Raw genomic sequence first — 13,993 nt, 5'->3', positions numbered from 1 at the left:
TATCTGGTAATCGGAACAACTTTTTTGAAGAAAACAGTATGCAATATAACAACCATTTTAAAATTTCCTTGTATTTAAATATATTTTTATATGCTGATTTTGTACTTAAGGGTTTGTTAAACATACATTTTATTTAATTTCATATTTTTGTCTTCTCTCTGGCCATTTTTAATCTCCTTTCTACATATAGCTAGTCAGGTGCTTGCTTCAGGAGCTCGTAATACATATAGCTAAACATTAGGCCAGAAATATTCTTTGTCACTGATACTTGATTAAAATACTTAGATTCTTCCACTTCTTTTTTTTTATTAATTTTATTGAGAAAAAATTGCAATAAGACAGTTTCAAAACAAGTTGGTAGGAGAGTTACAACAATTAATGCATTGCATATTGTTGTCTTTGTAGTAGTCATTCATAGCACAAGATGCAAACATGATATCTCTAAAGAGTTTACACTCATTCCTACAAGAGACATCTATCTTTTTTCTTTTATACTTCTGTTTATGTTGGCTACTAGCAAAATATTAAGGTATCAAAGACACCTTGATACAGAATAAAAAGTTCTAGACTATTTTTTAGGAGTCTAAAGTTCTCATCTTTCCTCTGTTTTATCTGAGCTCCTCTGAAAAACTCTTGAAGCTAGAATAAGACAGATATTTAAGCCATCATTTTCTAAATTCCTGAAGTAGGGCCGGGGAGGTAGCTCATCAGAATAAGTGCTTGCCTGGCAAGCACAGGGTCCTGAGTTCAATCCCCAAAAAAAAAAAAAAAAAAAAAATCCTGAAGTACAAATCATTAGCAGTGCTTATTAAAAATACAAGTTCTTCATACTCTTAACTGAAATAAACAGGAATCATACATGGAAATATTGCTAGGGGAAGATACTGAAAAAATAAATAAGGACCAAAATGTGTAACAGATACTGGGAAGGAAGAAGGAAATATTCAAATAGAAGAGGAACAAGGGATGGGGAGAGGGAAAGGAAGGAAAAAGAAAAAAGAATAGAAGGAATAAAATGGAAACAAACTTATAAATAAGGAGGGGAAGTGCTTGCTTTGGCCACACGTAGAATGAGGGGAACAGAAGTTGAAGGGAGGAGAAGGACGAGGAGATAAAGCAGAAACAATAAATGTCATATACAGGTATACATTTCCTCTAATGAATGTGGTGATTGTATATATCTAAAATGTAGCATAAATTCATTTTAAAAATACAGGTTCTTTGGTCCCTAGTGATACCTACTGAATCAGAATTTTCAAGGGAGAGACTTGGCCTCCAATTATTCTTATCAGTAAAGTTTGTTTATATAAAGCAAAATTAAGATCCTTTCTGTCTCTAATAGTTATGATTCTGTGAATACTATCATTTTATTGCCATAATCAAAAGAATTTTAAATAAACAAAGGAATGTTAGAAAATCACTGTCTATACTCTGAAGTTTGACATTTGAGGTATCTTGAGTACAAATGAGTGTTGCAGTGCAAACATGTGCTACCTTATGCGTTCTGCCAGCCAAGTGCTAAGAGGTGCACGGCCAGCACCAGAGAAACCACTGACATAATCATCTATGTCTTTACCAGTTAGCTTGACTAATAACTTCTGTTTTTTATTTTGTATTCAGAGTCATTAAACAAAGTAAGTCAGAGAAGGAAATATTTCTTAGAAGGTTAGCTACAGATTAATCATTAATGCCACAGACATGAAACTGGATTATTCTTTGGGTAAAGGTTGGTGAGAGAGAGAGAAAATGAGGATAAGAGAAGCTAGGAAAACATGGTCAAAATCTGAGTTAAAGTTTAGCAAAATAACTAAAAAGGCTTTATGTGTTGATAAGTAAGTCAGATAGATAATGTAAAAATTCTGCAAGGGATGGAACCATAGATTTTTCTCCTTTGTATTTTCCAATAAAATGATACATTCTGGTGTTGTCTGACCTGTTCATGGTTTAGTCTTCATAGGTGTTGGTCATTCTTCTCCTTTTTCTTTTGATTGAGAACACATTATTTTGTTCTTCTCTTATATCTATGACTTAGCAAAAAAAAAAAATCCAGTATGAAATCCATCTATTGTCATCATGCTTATTGTGGTTCCTCCTCTGATAAGACTACGTGTGATGTCCTGGAGTCATTGCAGAGTTCATCCACTAAAAATTAAGGAAAATATTTGTAACAGTTCCTAGAAAATAACTCATTTAAAATGTTTGCACAAATTAAATTTTGTTTCAAATGAAAAGGTGGATTGATTTAACTTGAAGTGAAAAAAGAAAATGAAATACAAATGACTTTAGCAAAGGGAGAGTATTTGTCAAATATACATCACCAATACTTTTTTGAGCCCACCTTTTAAATTGCTTATAGGACATTTCTGGCTGAGCATCATGATGAATAAAACTAAAATGAACACCTTTCTTCTCTTCCAAATTCAATTTTGTGATGGTTTTCCCTCTTCAAAGCATTTCAACATCCCCACATTCCTACGTTTCCACTTACATAGTTTCCACACCTGAATAAGGGCCAAAGTAATTACTGATACTAATCTCTACCTTTCATATCTGCCATCTGGCCATGTGATTTGGGGTGAGTTATTTAACTTCTTGGAAGATTAGTTTCTGTAAAGTAGAGATAGTCATAAGAGCTAGAATAAATAAATATATAGTTTATATATACATATAACGTGTATTTAATTCATATAGACATTAACCTCGCATAAAACAGATGTCCAATAGATAGCAGCTATTGACATCTGAAATGAGCTTTTTAGTCTGTGCTCAAGATGTTGCATTCTTGTGTATCCTATACATATTCACAAAGTTAATATTTCTTAAAGATACCCAATTTTTTCTGGCATTGTTTCATCCTGTCTCATGACTTGAGACAGATTGTTTTCACTTCCTCATGCTTTACCTTTTACACAATCATTCTTTTGTGCACCACCCTTTCTTTGCCTATACCCTCGAGGTTTGATCTGAGTAAGCAGCTCCTAAAACTGACCAGTACAGGGTTAAACCTAGCTGCTGTCACCACCCCTCCTCCTCCTCCCAGTCCCCCTTTTCACTGTAGGCTGGCAACTGTCCTAACTGCCTACTGAAGCCAAATGCTTGAGGGGAAAGAGAGTAAGGAGCCAGCCATGAATCCTTTCCAGAAAAATGAGTCCAAGGAGACTCTTTTTTCACCTGTTTCCACTGAAGAGGTACCGCCTAGACCTCCCAGTCCTCCAAAGCAGTCATCTCGGGTGAGTCCTCCAATTCAGTTCTGCTTCTGACAATAATAACCTTGTTTTCTTGTCTTTCCTCTTTGGCTTCTAGAACTTCATGCTGAGCTATATTTGGGTATAAAAACTATTCTCTCATGCACTTCAAGTTTACCTGAAAAACAAAACTAAACAAAAGTTTCTTTTACTTAGCAAAAGCAGCTGCAGGAAGAGGGAGTCCAAGTTCCTCAATTGGGATTCAGGGCTTTGCTATGGATTTCACTGCATATTCTGAGTTTCTCTGGCAGGGAAAGAAAAGCAAGTAGAATGTTCAGGGAAATTTGGCAAGCATTTCTGCCTGAAGAACTGTGTGTGATTGTTCCTTTTTTTACTCAGTCTTTAGATTTCTCCGTGTACAGAACCTTTTGGATAATATCAAAAGTTTTAGAGTAGATTCCATCTCTGTTACTAAGTGTACCAAGTTTTTAGTAGGAGATAGGGAAGATAGAAAAAATAAACAATGCATAATATTTTATATTATATACTTTCCAAATTTATTATTTCATTCAGCCCTTCTATCAAAATCTTATGTAGAGGTTTTAGTAATAGTAGCCAGAATTTGATGAGTTCTTGCTATGAACTAAGAAAAAGTATTACTCTCATTTCCTGGTAATAGTAGCAGAACTGAGATATAAGTAGTCATGGTGACATGACCAGGGCCAGTATGTTAACACAGTCATTGATGGTGTTACACAATTAGTGACAACATGTTAGCTAAGTTACACTGTATAGCTCTCAAGCTATGAGCTGCGAAGGCTTGAAGGGCAGTTCATTGTATTTGTAAGCAAGTTATTATCATGCATTAACATATATTTGCAATATCTATTTAATTAATTGTATCTCTTCTGGTGCCAAAGTAGTTAAGGATGCTTACACACACACACACACACACACACACACACACACACCCCATATCTTATGAACCAAGAGGCAATATAAAGCTTATAAAATTTCACATTACAGCCTCAAGGACTGATATTTCCATCCTGCCACTCACACTAGTTGAACTACATTAATGAGTAGGAATTTGAAATAAAGCGTGACATCTCTTAGATTCTCATTGATGTAATACATGAGATAAGGTAGCTTTTCTAACGTCCATTAGGGTTATTGTAAAAATGCTATAGAATATCCTTAGTAGAAAGAGTGGACACTTAATTTTTTATAAGATTTGAGAACTTTCTCCCCAGAATCAATCTGATTAATCAGCTTATCATTAAGAATATCTCTCCTTCATATTAAGTTCTGTGCCTGGCTTCAGCAGTGTCTGAAGGGCAAACCCTCATATGCCTGGATTCTTTCCAGCATGTTAAATGGAAGGAAGAATCTTTGTTCTTCAAAAACTGCGGTTATTCCCTACAGTGAACCTGCGCAGAACACTGGCATGAGAATCTAACTCTTCACGACAGGTACTTCATGGACCAGTTCTTCATTCGTGTCTAGCAATAAGCACGATTATTCTCTCCACCAGAGCCTCAGCTTTTCATTTAGCAGTTGTGGCAAGAACAGTATGGTTAGCACCAAAGGCCATCCGAACAGTTCTAGCGTAAGTGAAAAGCAGTGTAATGTTCAGATTAGCTTCTAAGTCAGCAATACAAACACTTCTCGTGTGATAATAGGTTTTTTGTAGAGTAGAAACCATTGTTCTATATTACCTCCCATGGCTATTTAAAATAAATGAAATTTTGAAGCAATCTAGTGGTTGAAACCGGAAAACAGCTTATGCTTAAACCATTGCCTTTTTCTTGCATAGAAAATCTGTGGCTCGAGCTATCCATTGAGCATTGCCTTCATTGTGGTGAATGAATTCTGCGAGCGTTTTTCCTATTATGGCATGAAAGGTAATTTTGTGTCTCACTCTTTTCCACTCACACGCATCCCCTGTTTGTAGCAGCCTGGTTTCCTTAAATGCACTTGGCTCCTTCATTTGCTCTCTCTGCTTTAATATAAATTGGTCCTTTCCCTTGGCCAAGACCTCCAATAAATTCCTGATGGGATTTCACTTAATAATTTACACTGGTCTAGATCAAAATGCTCTGATACAAAGCAGACCACAACCTGTATGAGTAGAAGTGGAAAAGTTGTTTCCACTCATGTGAGTTCTGTTCATCACACCTCTTCCTCAGGTCTATATTTTTCTTGGGCAGGAGGAGGAAAGAATATTGAACACATTATGCTATATTCATTATTAGTCAGGAGGAGGCTATGAGTGTATACAGAGTGAGGGGAGGAATACCATATTGTGTATTCAGCATAGCCCTGTTTACCCTCATGGACACTGCTTCAATTACTCCTCAGGTAATGTCACTGAGAGGAGTAGGCTCCAAAATCACCTTCAAAGACCAGAGATCAAATGTATTTCTCCATGCGTTTTTTTAATATATTTGTCTTGGTTTTGCCTCCTGTTATCATTATTATTGTTATTTTTTAAATCCTAGCTGTGTTGACCCTGTATTTCCTGTATTTCCTGCACTGGAGTGAAGACACTTCCACATCTGTATATCATGCATTCAGCAGCCTCTGTTATTTCACTCCAATTCTGGGAGCAGCTATTGCCGACTCATGGTTGGGAAAATTCAAGTAAGGAAGATAGGCGATTTTATCTCCAAAGTTTCGAAGGTTCACTGTATGCAAGGTTGACATTTCTAACCTTTTACCTCCAAGCAAGAATTTACGTAGGTCATAAACAACAGATACGAGTTCTAACACTGATAGCACAGAACATCTACTTCTTTCTTCCTTCCTTCCTTTCTTTCTATCTTTTTTTTTCCGTTTTTATGTAGCTGGCTCAGACCACCCTGGAGGCAGGACTGGTGTGGCACGCAGTCCCTACACACTTGCCTAAACTTGCCTAAACTTGCCTAAGCCGAAGCTTTAGAATGCTAAGCTATCTCGCTGGCCCTCTACTTTCTATTATCAGTTTTTTCCATGTATTTATATTCTTTGCAATCATGAGGGTGTTTTTCTTTTTTCTTTTATTTTTCAAGAGGCTTAATGGTTGTATTGGTACGAATCACAGCTGGTGAACACCAAGCTTTCACCTGAAGAGACTATGCTCCAACTAGGGCCCAGGGCACCACTCCAAGAGTTGCTCCCAGGAGGTGGGGGGGGGAGTGGCACAGTAAGAACCCACAAGGTCCAAAGTCCAGGATGGAAAGGGCTCAGGGCCAGGTGACCTCAGCCAAAGCAGCCCCGGCAGCCACAGTGCATGCACTCGATGATGCGACCCACTGCCAGCTTGCTTTTGGGAACCCGGCAAATGCGTTTTGTCCCCAAATTGGTGTCCCGAGTCTGAATGCATTGCAGGCACCACAAGTTCTCATACCCTTGCTTTTTCCACTTTGCAATCAGGTTTTGGTCGGCACAGCCTTCTTTAATACAGTACTCATAGAGTTCCCTGCTTATGGCTTTCCGCTTATAAAAAGAGGTCAAAGATATAGAGGGTTTTCTGGTAGTGGATTCTGAAGGTGGGCCACAATGATTCCATTTTCCTCTTTCCTTCATGAGGTTCTGTTTCAGCTCCTCTCATCTTTTGATCCAATTCATCCAGTGTTGGCTCAATCAACTCCCAGCCATCTGGGGGAGCTTTCAGGCTTCTTTTTACTTTAGGTATTTTTTCCTCTTACAGGATAATTTGCTGAGATCTTAGGATCTCTTTCCAAGAGTGAAGTCGATTTTTAGTCTCTGCAGTTAGGCTTTGACTTGTCTAACTCTACCAAATACACTGACTTTGGAGAGATCACTTTCCCTCTTCGGTTCTCTGTGGCATAGGAAGCCTAAATGCTGAAGCCACCGCTTGTCCATAGACCGCTTCTTAAAGTAATTTTATTTTATTTTTTATTTTTGGTGGTATCAGGGCTCGAACCCTGGTACCACCAAAAATAAACCCTAGTACCTTTTACTTGCCAGGCAGGGAATTATACTGCTGAGCTATTTCTCCACCCAGTAATTTTATTTTTGCATTCAGTAAAGCCAAATGTTTTGGCCTTAGTGGGGACTGAGATTGCTACCACCAGCAAATTAGGCACCTTAAAATAGCGCCTTATACTTTCTTCATTTTTCCTCTGGGATATATTATTCTAATTTCTTTTGAATTTTCTTAATGTCACTGAATGGGATCTAAAGATGTCCCTCAATATGGAGATAGGGACCTTAACTCACCTCACACAAGTGGAAGGTTGAAGGTTTGCTGACATACATCATAGGAAAGAACTACACAGAGACACTTGAAAGGTTTAATAGGCAGAATGAAGGAATTATACACTCAATAGAGTACAGACATTAGAGAAAGCTGCATTACAGTCTGGGACTGGGTATGTGTTCTGGGGGTGGAAATCTGTGCAGATTTTTAATATTTAAGAATTTAGTTTTGGGACCGGGGAGATGGCTCAGTGGAATAAGCGCTTCCCTGGCAAGCGTAAGGGCCTGAGTTCAATCCCCGGTTCCGAAAAAAAAAAAATTAGTTTTGAGTAGATTAGAAAGGAAAAAATATAAGCTACAGTTTTTGTTTAAAAGTACAGTTAGCTTATATTTTTCATATTAACTTCCTGCTACATCCTGCATACCTAGACTATTTCCTGTGAGTCTTTCATCCAAAAGGTTGCTTTTTTTATGTAAAACACTTACATTTCTCACATTCATTCAGTCCAACAATTAGATACACATCTGACTTTCCTATGTAGACTATCACTACAGCTAAGACTCCCCTATTCGTTTATTTCTTTCTGATGAACCAGTAAGAATCATCTCTTCGATTCATAACAGCTGATCTTTTCAGTTTCTTCTTATTCCCTTTCTATTCATTCTTTTACCAATCTCCCTCATGAACATAGATGCAAAAATCCTCTATTCATTCTTTTTATCTCAACAAATAGAAACTTTCTCTAGATGATGACACAAGACCTTTTGGGAAAGCATTTCTCCTGCACTAATTATCTTTAGATTAGTCATCCCAATTCATACCCTCAGCACCAGTACACACCCTTTGAAGTCACTTCTACAGAAAGCCAACCCATAAGATAAGACATTTAAAATAAAGAATCTACATCTTAAGATTTCTGACATCTTTAGATTCTTTCTGCAAATTTAATCTATTCTTTACATTAGCACAAAATACTTTGAAATCAAAGAATACAAACTATGGAATTCCCAAAGCTCATTGCAACACTGGTGTAAGGAGAATAAACCTGAGGAGAATCTGTGCACAGATTCAAACAGATATTTCAGTTTGTTTTTCTCTATACATGGTCTTCTGAAATTCCTTCCTGTTATACTACTTCTTACTTGCCACTCTGGTTCCTTGGAAAAACAATATAGCAGAAAGAGCTCCCACTACTGCATAATTGTTATTACCTTTGGTAACTTGTCTATGAGGAAACTGTGGTGGTCATTATAATTAACCCAAGTGTTCAAATTTCCCAGATTGAACTTAGAAGCCCTTTGACTTTCTCTCTCTATTCCAGAGCTTTTTCTTTTTTTTTTTTTTTGAGAAAGTCATTTCTGTTACCGATCCTTGTTTACTTGGAGTTTATCCTGCATCCCTCTTGCTTTCTGTAGCAAAATACATGTTTTCAGAAAAACACCCCAGGTCAAGTTATCCTGTTCTGCTGATTTTACTAATTTAAAACATCATAACTCTTGCTAAAAATCTACCCAGTTCTTATTGCATCTCTGTATATATAGCATGGAGCAAGAGAAGGGAGGGGTAATTTGAGAAGAGAAGAACATTTGAAAAGAATGTTATCTTCAAGTAAACACTACAGGTGAGGAATCATACCTTTGTTTATTATTGTCGCTATTTGCATTTTTCAGTTACTCCTTTCCTCTTCCACTCCTTTCTCCTTCTGTGTTACTTAAAATGCCTGAATCCTGAGTCTATATGATTCAAGCAGCTGAACAATACACAGACCAACTAACTGATGTGACTTTCCCCACAGGACAATCATCTACCTCTCCCTGGTGTACGTGCTTGGCCATGTATTAAAGTCCTTGGGTGCAATTCCAATACTGGGGGGAAAAATGGCACACATGTGAGTAAAATCATGCAAGCAACTGAGCTAATTTGCTTCTACTGGAGATGTGTGTACTGTATTCATTGCAAAACTTCTATTTTATTACCAGAATTTCCCCTTTATTTTCCAGTTACTGTTTTATTACCAAATTGGTTAAGAGAAAAAGGTTGATGAGCAGTTGAATTTTCTTATCTGAGCTCGTCTGTTCTTATTAATTAAGCATTTGCAGAATATCTAGTTAGTATCTTGTTCATTAAAACTCTTCATATGCTCAAAAATAAAACTTTCACATCATCCATATCACCTATCCTGTTCATCCACTTCAGCAGGGATTAAAAAAAGATTTGTGGGGGTTGGGGAGGTGGCTTAGTAGAATAAGCGCTTCCTTGGCAAGAGCAAGGGCCTGAATTCAACCCCCAGTTCTGCAAAAAAAAAAAAAAAAAAAAAAAAAAAAAAAAGATTTGTGTTTCCTTATATTGTTCATTATTTTTTAAGCCATATTTAGTGCCTGGATATTTCCATTTATGTATAGTTCCATATATTTCATTGCTGTACATCCTTACCAGTGTTTATAGTGCCAGGAGCATTTAATAGGTTCTGTCTTTTGGTTCAGTCAGTAGCGAGGGTAACAGTTACTAAAGAGGCATGTCAGATGTATTCATGTTCTAAAGTGCCTCTACATGTATTTATTCTACAAATCAGGGGTTTTGTTTGAAACTTAATAAATATTAGGTACTTCCTTATTGGTGTACCATAAAAAATCACTGATACTGCTTCTATTCATGATGGTGGATTTTAATGTTTTATCTTATGGTTAGAAAGGTAAACAGTACCAGGCACAAAATCTTCCCATGCAATGCACATTTTCTAGAAGAGGCTCAAACATCATAAAGATGTGAAGTGCTCACGAATATTTCTTGGAGTGAAAGTAAATGAAATTTGCCTTCAGGATACAAATGTGATGGAAGAGTTTTACTCTTGTATGTTTTCCCCTTCTGCAGCTCTGTAATCCATCACTATAGAGTTACGTAGCTGTCAACATGCTTAGCTTTCTCACCTCTCCATTTCAGAATCCTGTCATTGCTTGGCCTGAGTCTAATAGCTCTGGGGACAGGAGGTATCAAACCCTGCGTGGCAGCTTTTGGTGGAGACCAATTTGAAGAAAAACATGTAAGATCCCTCTTCTTTCTGTATTTTCTTTTTTTATTTCTATATTTCCAAGAATGTGCAGCCAGTATCAAAAGGGGTTATCAGGCAGTTTGCCAAGACTAAGTAATTTGCTGATTAGAGCCTATCTCCCTACTCCTTCTTCTCCTCCTCTTTCTTCCCCACACTTTCTCTGACACAGAGCCTGCTCTCTCTATTTTCTCTCTGCATTCTTTTTTTCAAATATTTCTCTTACCATGTAGACTATGTGGACTACGTTATATTCTCTATCCCAAGATCCACGGATCATCTTTACTTGCTGTCTTTGGAGCAATAACCAATCTCTGGCAAGTGGGATTCTTTGCTCACTGAACTATAAAAATTAGATTAGTGGGATAGGTGTACAGGGAAACAGAAGCAGAAATAAAACAAATTGTAAATTGAACATGAGGAAGGACTGATTCTGCTACTCTGAGAGGAAAAGATCTGAGGTACCAAAATGAAGCACAAAAAGATATAATGACTTATTCAACAGCATGTTCATGTGAAAGTTGTATGACTAACTGGTCTGCAAATACATTTTAGTCAATTGGACAATCCACCTCTAAGATGTGCTAGCTGCTTTTAACCCTGCTGGTGACTTTTTATATTTTCTGGCAGATCTCTGTTAATCACTAGCTGAACTGTCCTGCTTGACCAACAGCTCACTACACTAGCCTATGTTCTTGTCTTATTCCTATCATACTCCTCAAAAATCTATTGTTTAGCTTAGACATCCATTTAATTAATATAGTCTGTAGACATCCACTGAGTTTCTAATGTATGTCAGATGCTAGGCTGGGTAACAGGGATTACAGAAATGAGTAAGATACAGTTTTTGTCTCCAAAAGACCAAGGACTTGCTGAAAGAAACATATAGTACAAATAAGTTATTGTTGGGATAAATATATACAGGACACAATAGTGGCATCAAAAATGATTGTTTTCTGCTCATATTAAGGGTTAAAAGATTGTTAAAGCTGTCTGTACTGGAGATTAAAAGATGACTAAATGATTTTTTAGAGTCAGCCAGCCATTAAATTTCTACCATAGAGGAAATATATATATATATATATATATATATATATATATATATATACTGTCTCTTTGTATGTGCCTCCCTCTGACTCTGAATATGAGGTAGGAATGGACTAGGGAGCACGTTGCACTGATTATTTATCCTGTTTGTTTCAGGCCGAGGAACGAACTAGATACTTCTCAGTCTTCTACCTCTCCATCAATGCAGGAAGTTTGATTTCTACATTTATCACACCCATGCTAAGAGGTTAGGATCATTTCCTGTGGGGTCTTGTCTAAGGCTGTACTCTAGGCAACTAAAACTCTGTTCCAGGTTTCCTGCAGTCCATCTTCTCCTTTTATAAGAGCTTGGAAATCAGTGAGAACTTCATTCTGTCTGCCCTAAAAGAAGGATTAAGAATTAAGTGACAGAAAAACAGAGGGTGGCTATGTCTACATCGTGAATCTGATCATCTTGAATACTTTGAGTATCAAAGGTTTAAGCTTTGAAGTTATCTCCTCATTTTCTTTAGGAGATGTACAGTGTTTTGGGGAAGACTGCTATGCATTGGCTTTTGGAGTTCCAGGACTGCTCATGGTAATAGCACTTGGTAAGTACAGTGGGGCAAAGAAAACTTAACAATCACTGAGAATTGCTACAAAGAAAGCATAATGTAATTGTTTTACATAAACTGTTTTTCATAATCTTCGCAGTAACCCTGAGGTGTTATTTTAGGGATTTCCCCCTTGGATTTGAAGAGAAACTACTAAGTCAGAAATCTCTAAAGAAGTACTCAAAATTATACATCTATTACAAAGTTTCTTGAGGAGCTTAAAAGAAAAGTCAGTCTCTGGGCCATATTCAGGACCAATCAGGCATCTATACATTATATTTTTAAATTATCTCCAGTGATTCTAATGTACTGTAGTAAAGTTTAAGGCACACTACTTTCTACTAAAATAAGAAGGAAAGTAATTACTCTTGCCCTAAATTGGTTTATATCATCTGTTGCTTATTCATTTGGTAATTAGAAGACATTTAAAATTCTGTGGGCCTTTTAAAAAGCAGCTCTAGGTTTAGCTATTTCTACTCTGCTCTATAAGGCTTTCAAAGAGTTTGCCCTTCACGTAGAATGTAAGAGGAGTTGGATAAGTAGGTGTGAACATAGATCAAGTGGCATTGCTTTTACCGGTCCTGAGAACCCAGTCCTGGAAGAAGAGGATTGGTGTGGGTGCATAGTTTAGGCAGCCTACGGAGAAATTTGGACATAATTGTTTCTAATCATTGGCCTGGAAACCTGCTCTCACTCTGAGCAATAGGGTGACACCCCCCTGGAAGATATCCAGTCTAAACACATAAAGAGCTCAACAGAGGAAAGGCCCTCAGAGACTCAATATTCAGGCTGATTACTTTTCACAGGGGATGAGAAGTGGCTGATAGTAACACTCAGGAGTCCCCAGTTCCAAGAAACTGTTCCAGAAGAACTATAACAAACTTCTTGCTTCCTTTTCCTTTCTATGCCAAGTGTTCCTCAAGTATATTCTTGGTTTTTCACTGAGTTGTACACACCTCCTTCTTTGTGTCATTCCACGATAGTGATATTTAGCTATTGAAATAATTATGCAGCCCAAAAGAAATGCTATAAGTGAAATGTTTTATGAATTATGAATTGTTAAATGCTATCATTGTGTATGCTATGGGACAGATTCTATGTTAGGTTTTGAGTCCCCATGGATGAATTAGACAGCACAGAGTTCATGTTCTCAAAGAATATAGACCAGTAAAAAGAGGAAGGTGAATAACTGAAGAGGAATTTAAAATTAGCTCCCCAAAATTCAAAGACCCAATCCAAAAATGGGCATCTGAGATGAATACATACTTCTCAGAGGAAGAAATACAGTGGAAAAATAAATACATGAAAAAATGTTCCTCAGCTCTGCTCATTTGAGAAATGCAAATTAAAACAACACCAAGATTCCATTTCACTCCAGAAAGAATGGCTATCATAAAGAAATCAACTAACAACAGATGTTGGAGGGAGGGGCCAGCCTGATAGCTCAGTGGACTAAAGCTGATTAGGCAGAGCGCAGTAGCCAGGGTTTGATCCCGGGGTGCTATGCTGGCCCTGCCCTCCAAGTGCACTGAGAGGGCAATTGAGACTGGGCGTGGTGGTGCGTGCCTGTAATCCCAGCATTTGGGAGGCTGAAAACAGGAGAACCACTGTCAGTTCAATCTACGTTGTGAGACCCTGTAGACCTTGTGGACCCTGTCTTTAATATAGAAAAAAAAAAAAATGCTGGAGGGACTGTGGGGAAAAAAACCCTTCTGCATTGTTGGTGGGAGTATAAAAATCAATGTGGAGACTCCTCAGAAACTAGGATGAGAGGTCCCATTAGAACCAACTATTCCCCTTCTGGGTATTTTTCCAGAAGAAATAAGAACATCATATCACAGTGATATATGTGTACCCATGTTTATAGCAGTGCAATTTGTCATAGCTAATTCTTGAAATAACCCAAATGCCCATGAAC

General features: G+C 37.4%; 1 protein-coding gene and 1 pseudogene across 2 annotated transcripts in view; one reads left to right on the top strand and one right to left on the bottom strand.

The window, feature by feature from the left end:
- Positions 1-2,923: 2,923 nt before the first annotated feature.
- Slc15a2 (solute carrier family 15 member 2) overlaps positions 2,924-13,993 on the top strand; it is a 28,513-nt gene continuing 17,443 nt past the window's right edge. For both annotated transcript variants that reach the window (XM_004642198.2, XM_023702260.1), the window contains exons 1-7: positions 2,924-3,230; positions 5,002-5,089; positions 5,687-5,828; positions 9,185-9,277; positions 10,330-10,429; positions 11,639-11,729; positions 11,995-12,072. In XM_004642198.2, the coding sequence (XP_004642255.1) occupies positions 3,093-3,230; positions 5,002-5,089; positions 5,687-5,828; positions 9,185-9,277; positions 10,330-10,429; positions 11,639-11,729; positions 11,995-12,072 (730 nt within the window). In that variant the 5' untranslated portion in view covers positions 2,924-3,092. The remainder of the gene's footprint in view (positions 3,231-5,001; positions 5,090-5,686; positions 5,829-9,184; positions 9,278-10,329; positions 10,430-11,638; positions 11,730-11,994; positions 12,073-13,993) is intronic.
- LOC105743668 lies at positions 6,426-7,052 on the bottom strand (annotated as a pseudogene).

This window comes from Octodon degus, unplaced genomic scaffold, assembly GCF_000260255.1.
Source record: "Octodon degus isolate 3935 unplaced genomic scaffold, OctDeg1.0 scaffold00147, whole genome shotgun sequence".
NCBI lineage: Eukaryota > Metazoa > Chordata > Mammalia > Rodentia > Octodontidae > Octodon > Octodon degus.
The sequence above is the reverse complement of the archived record's forward strand: the minus strand, read 5'-3'. Positions and strand labels throughout refer to the sequence as shown.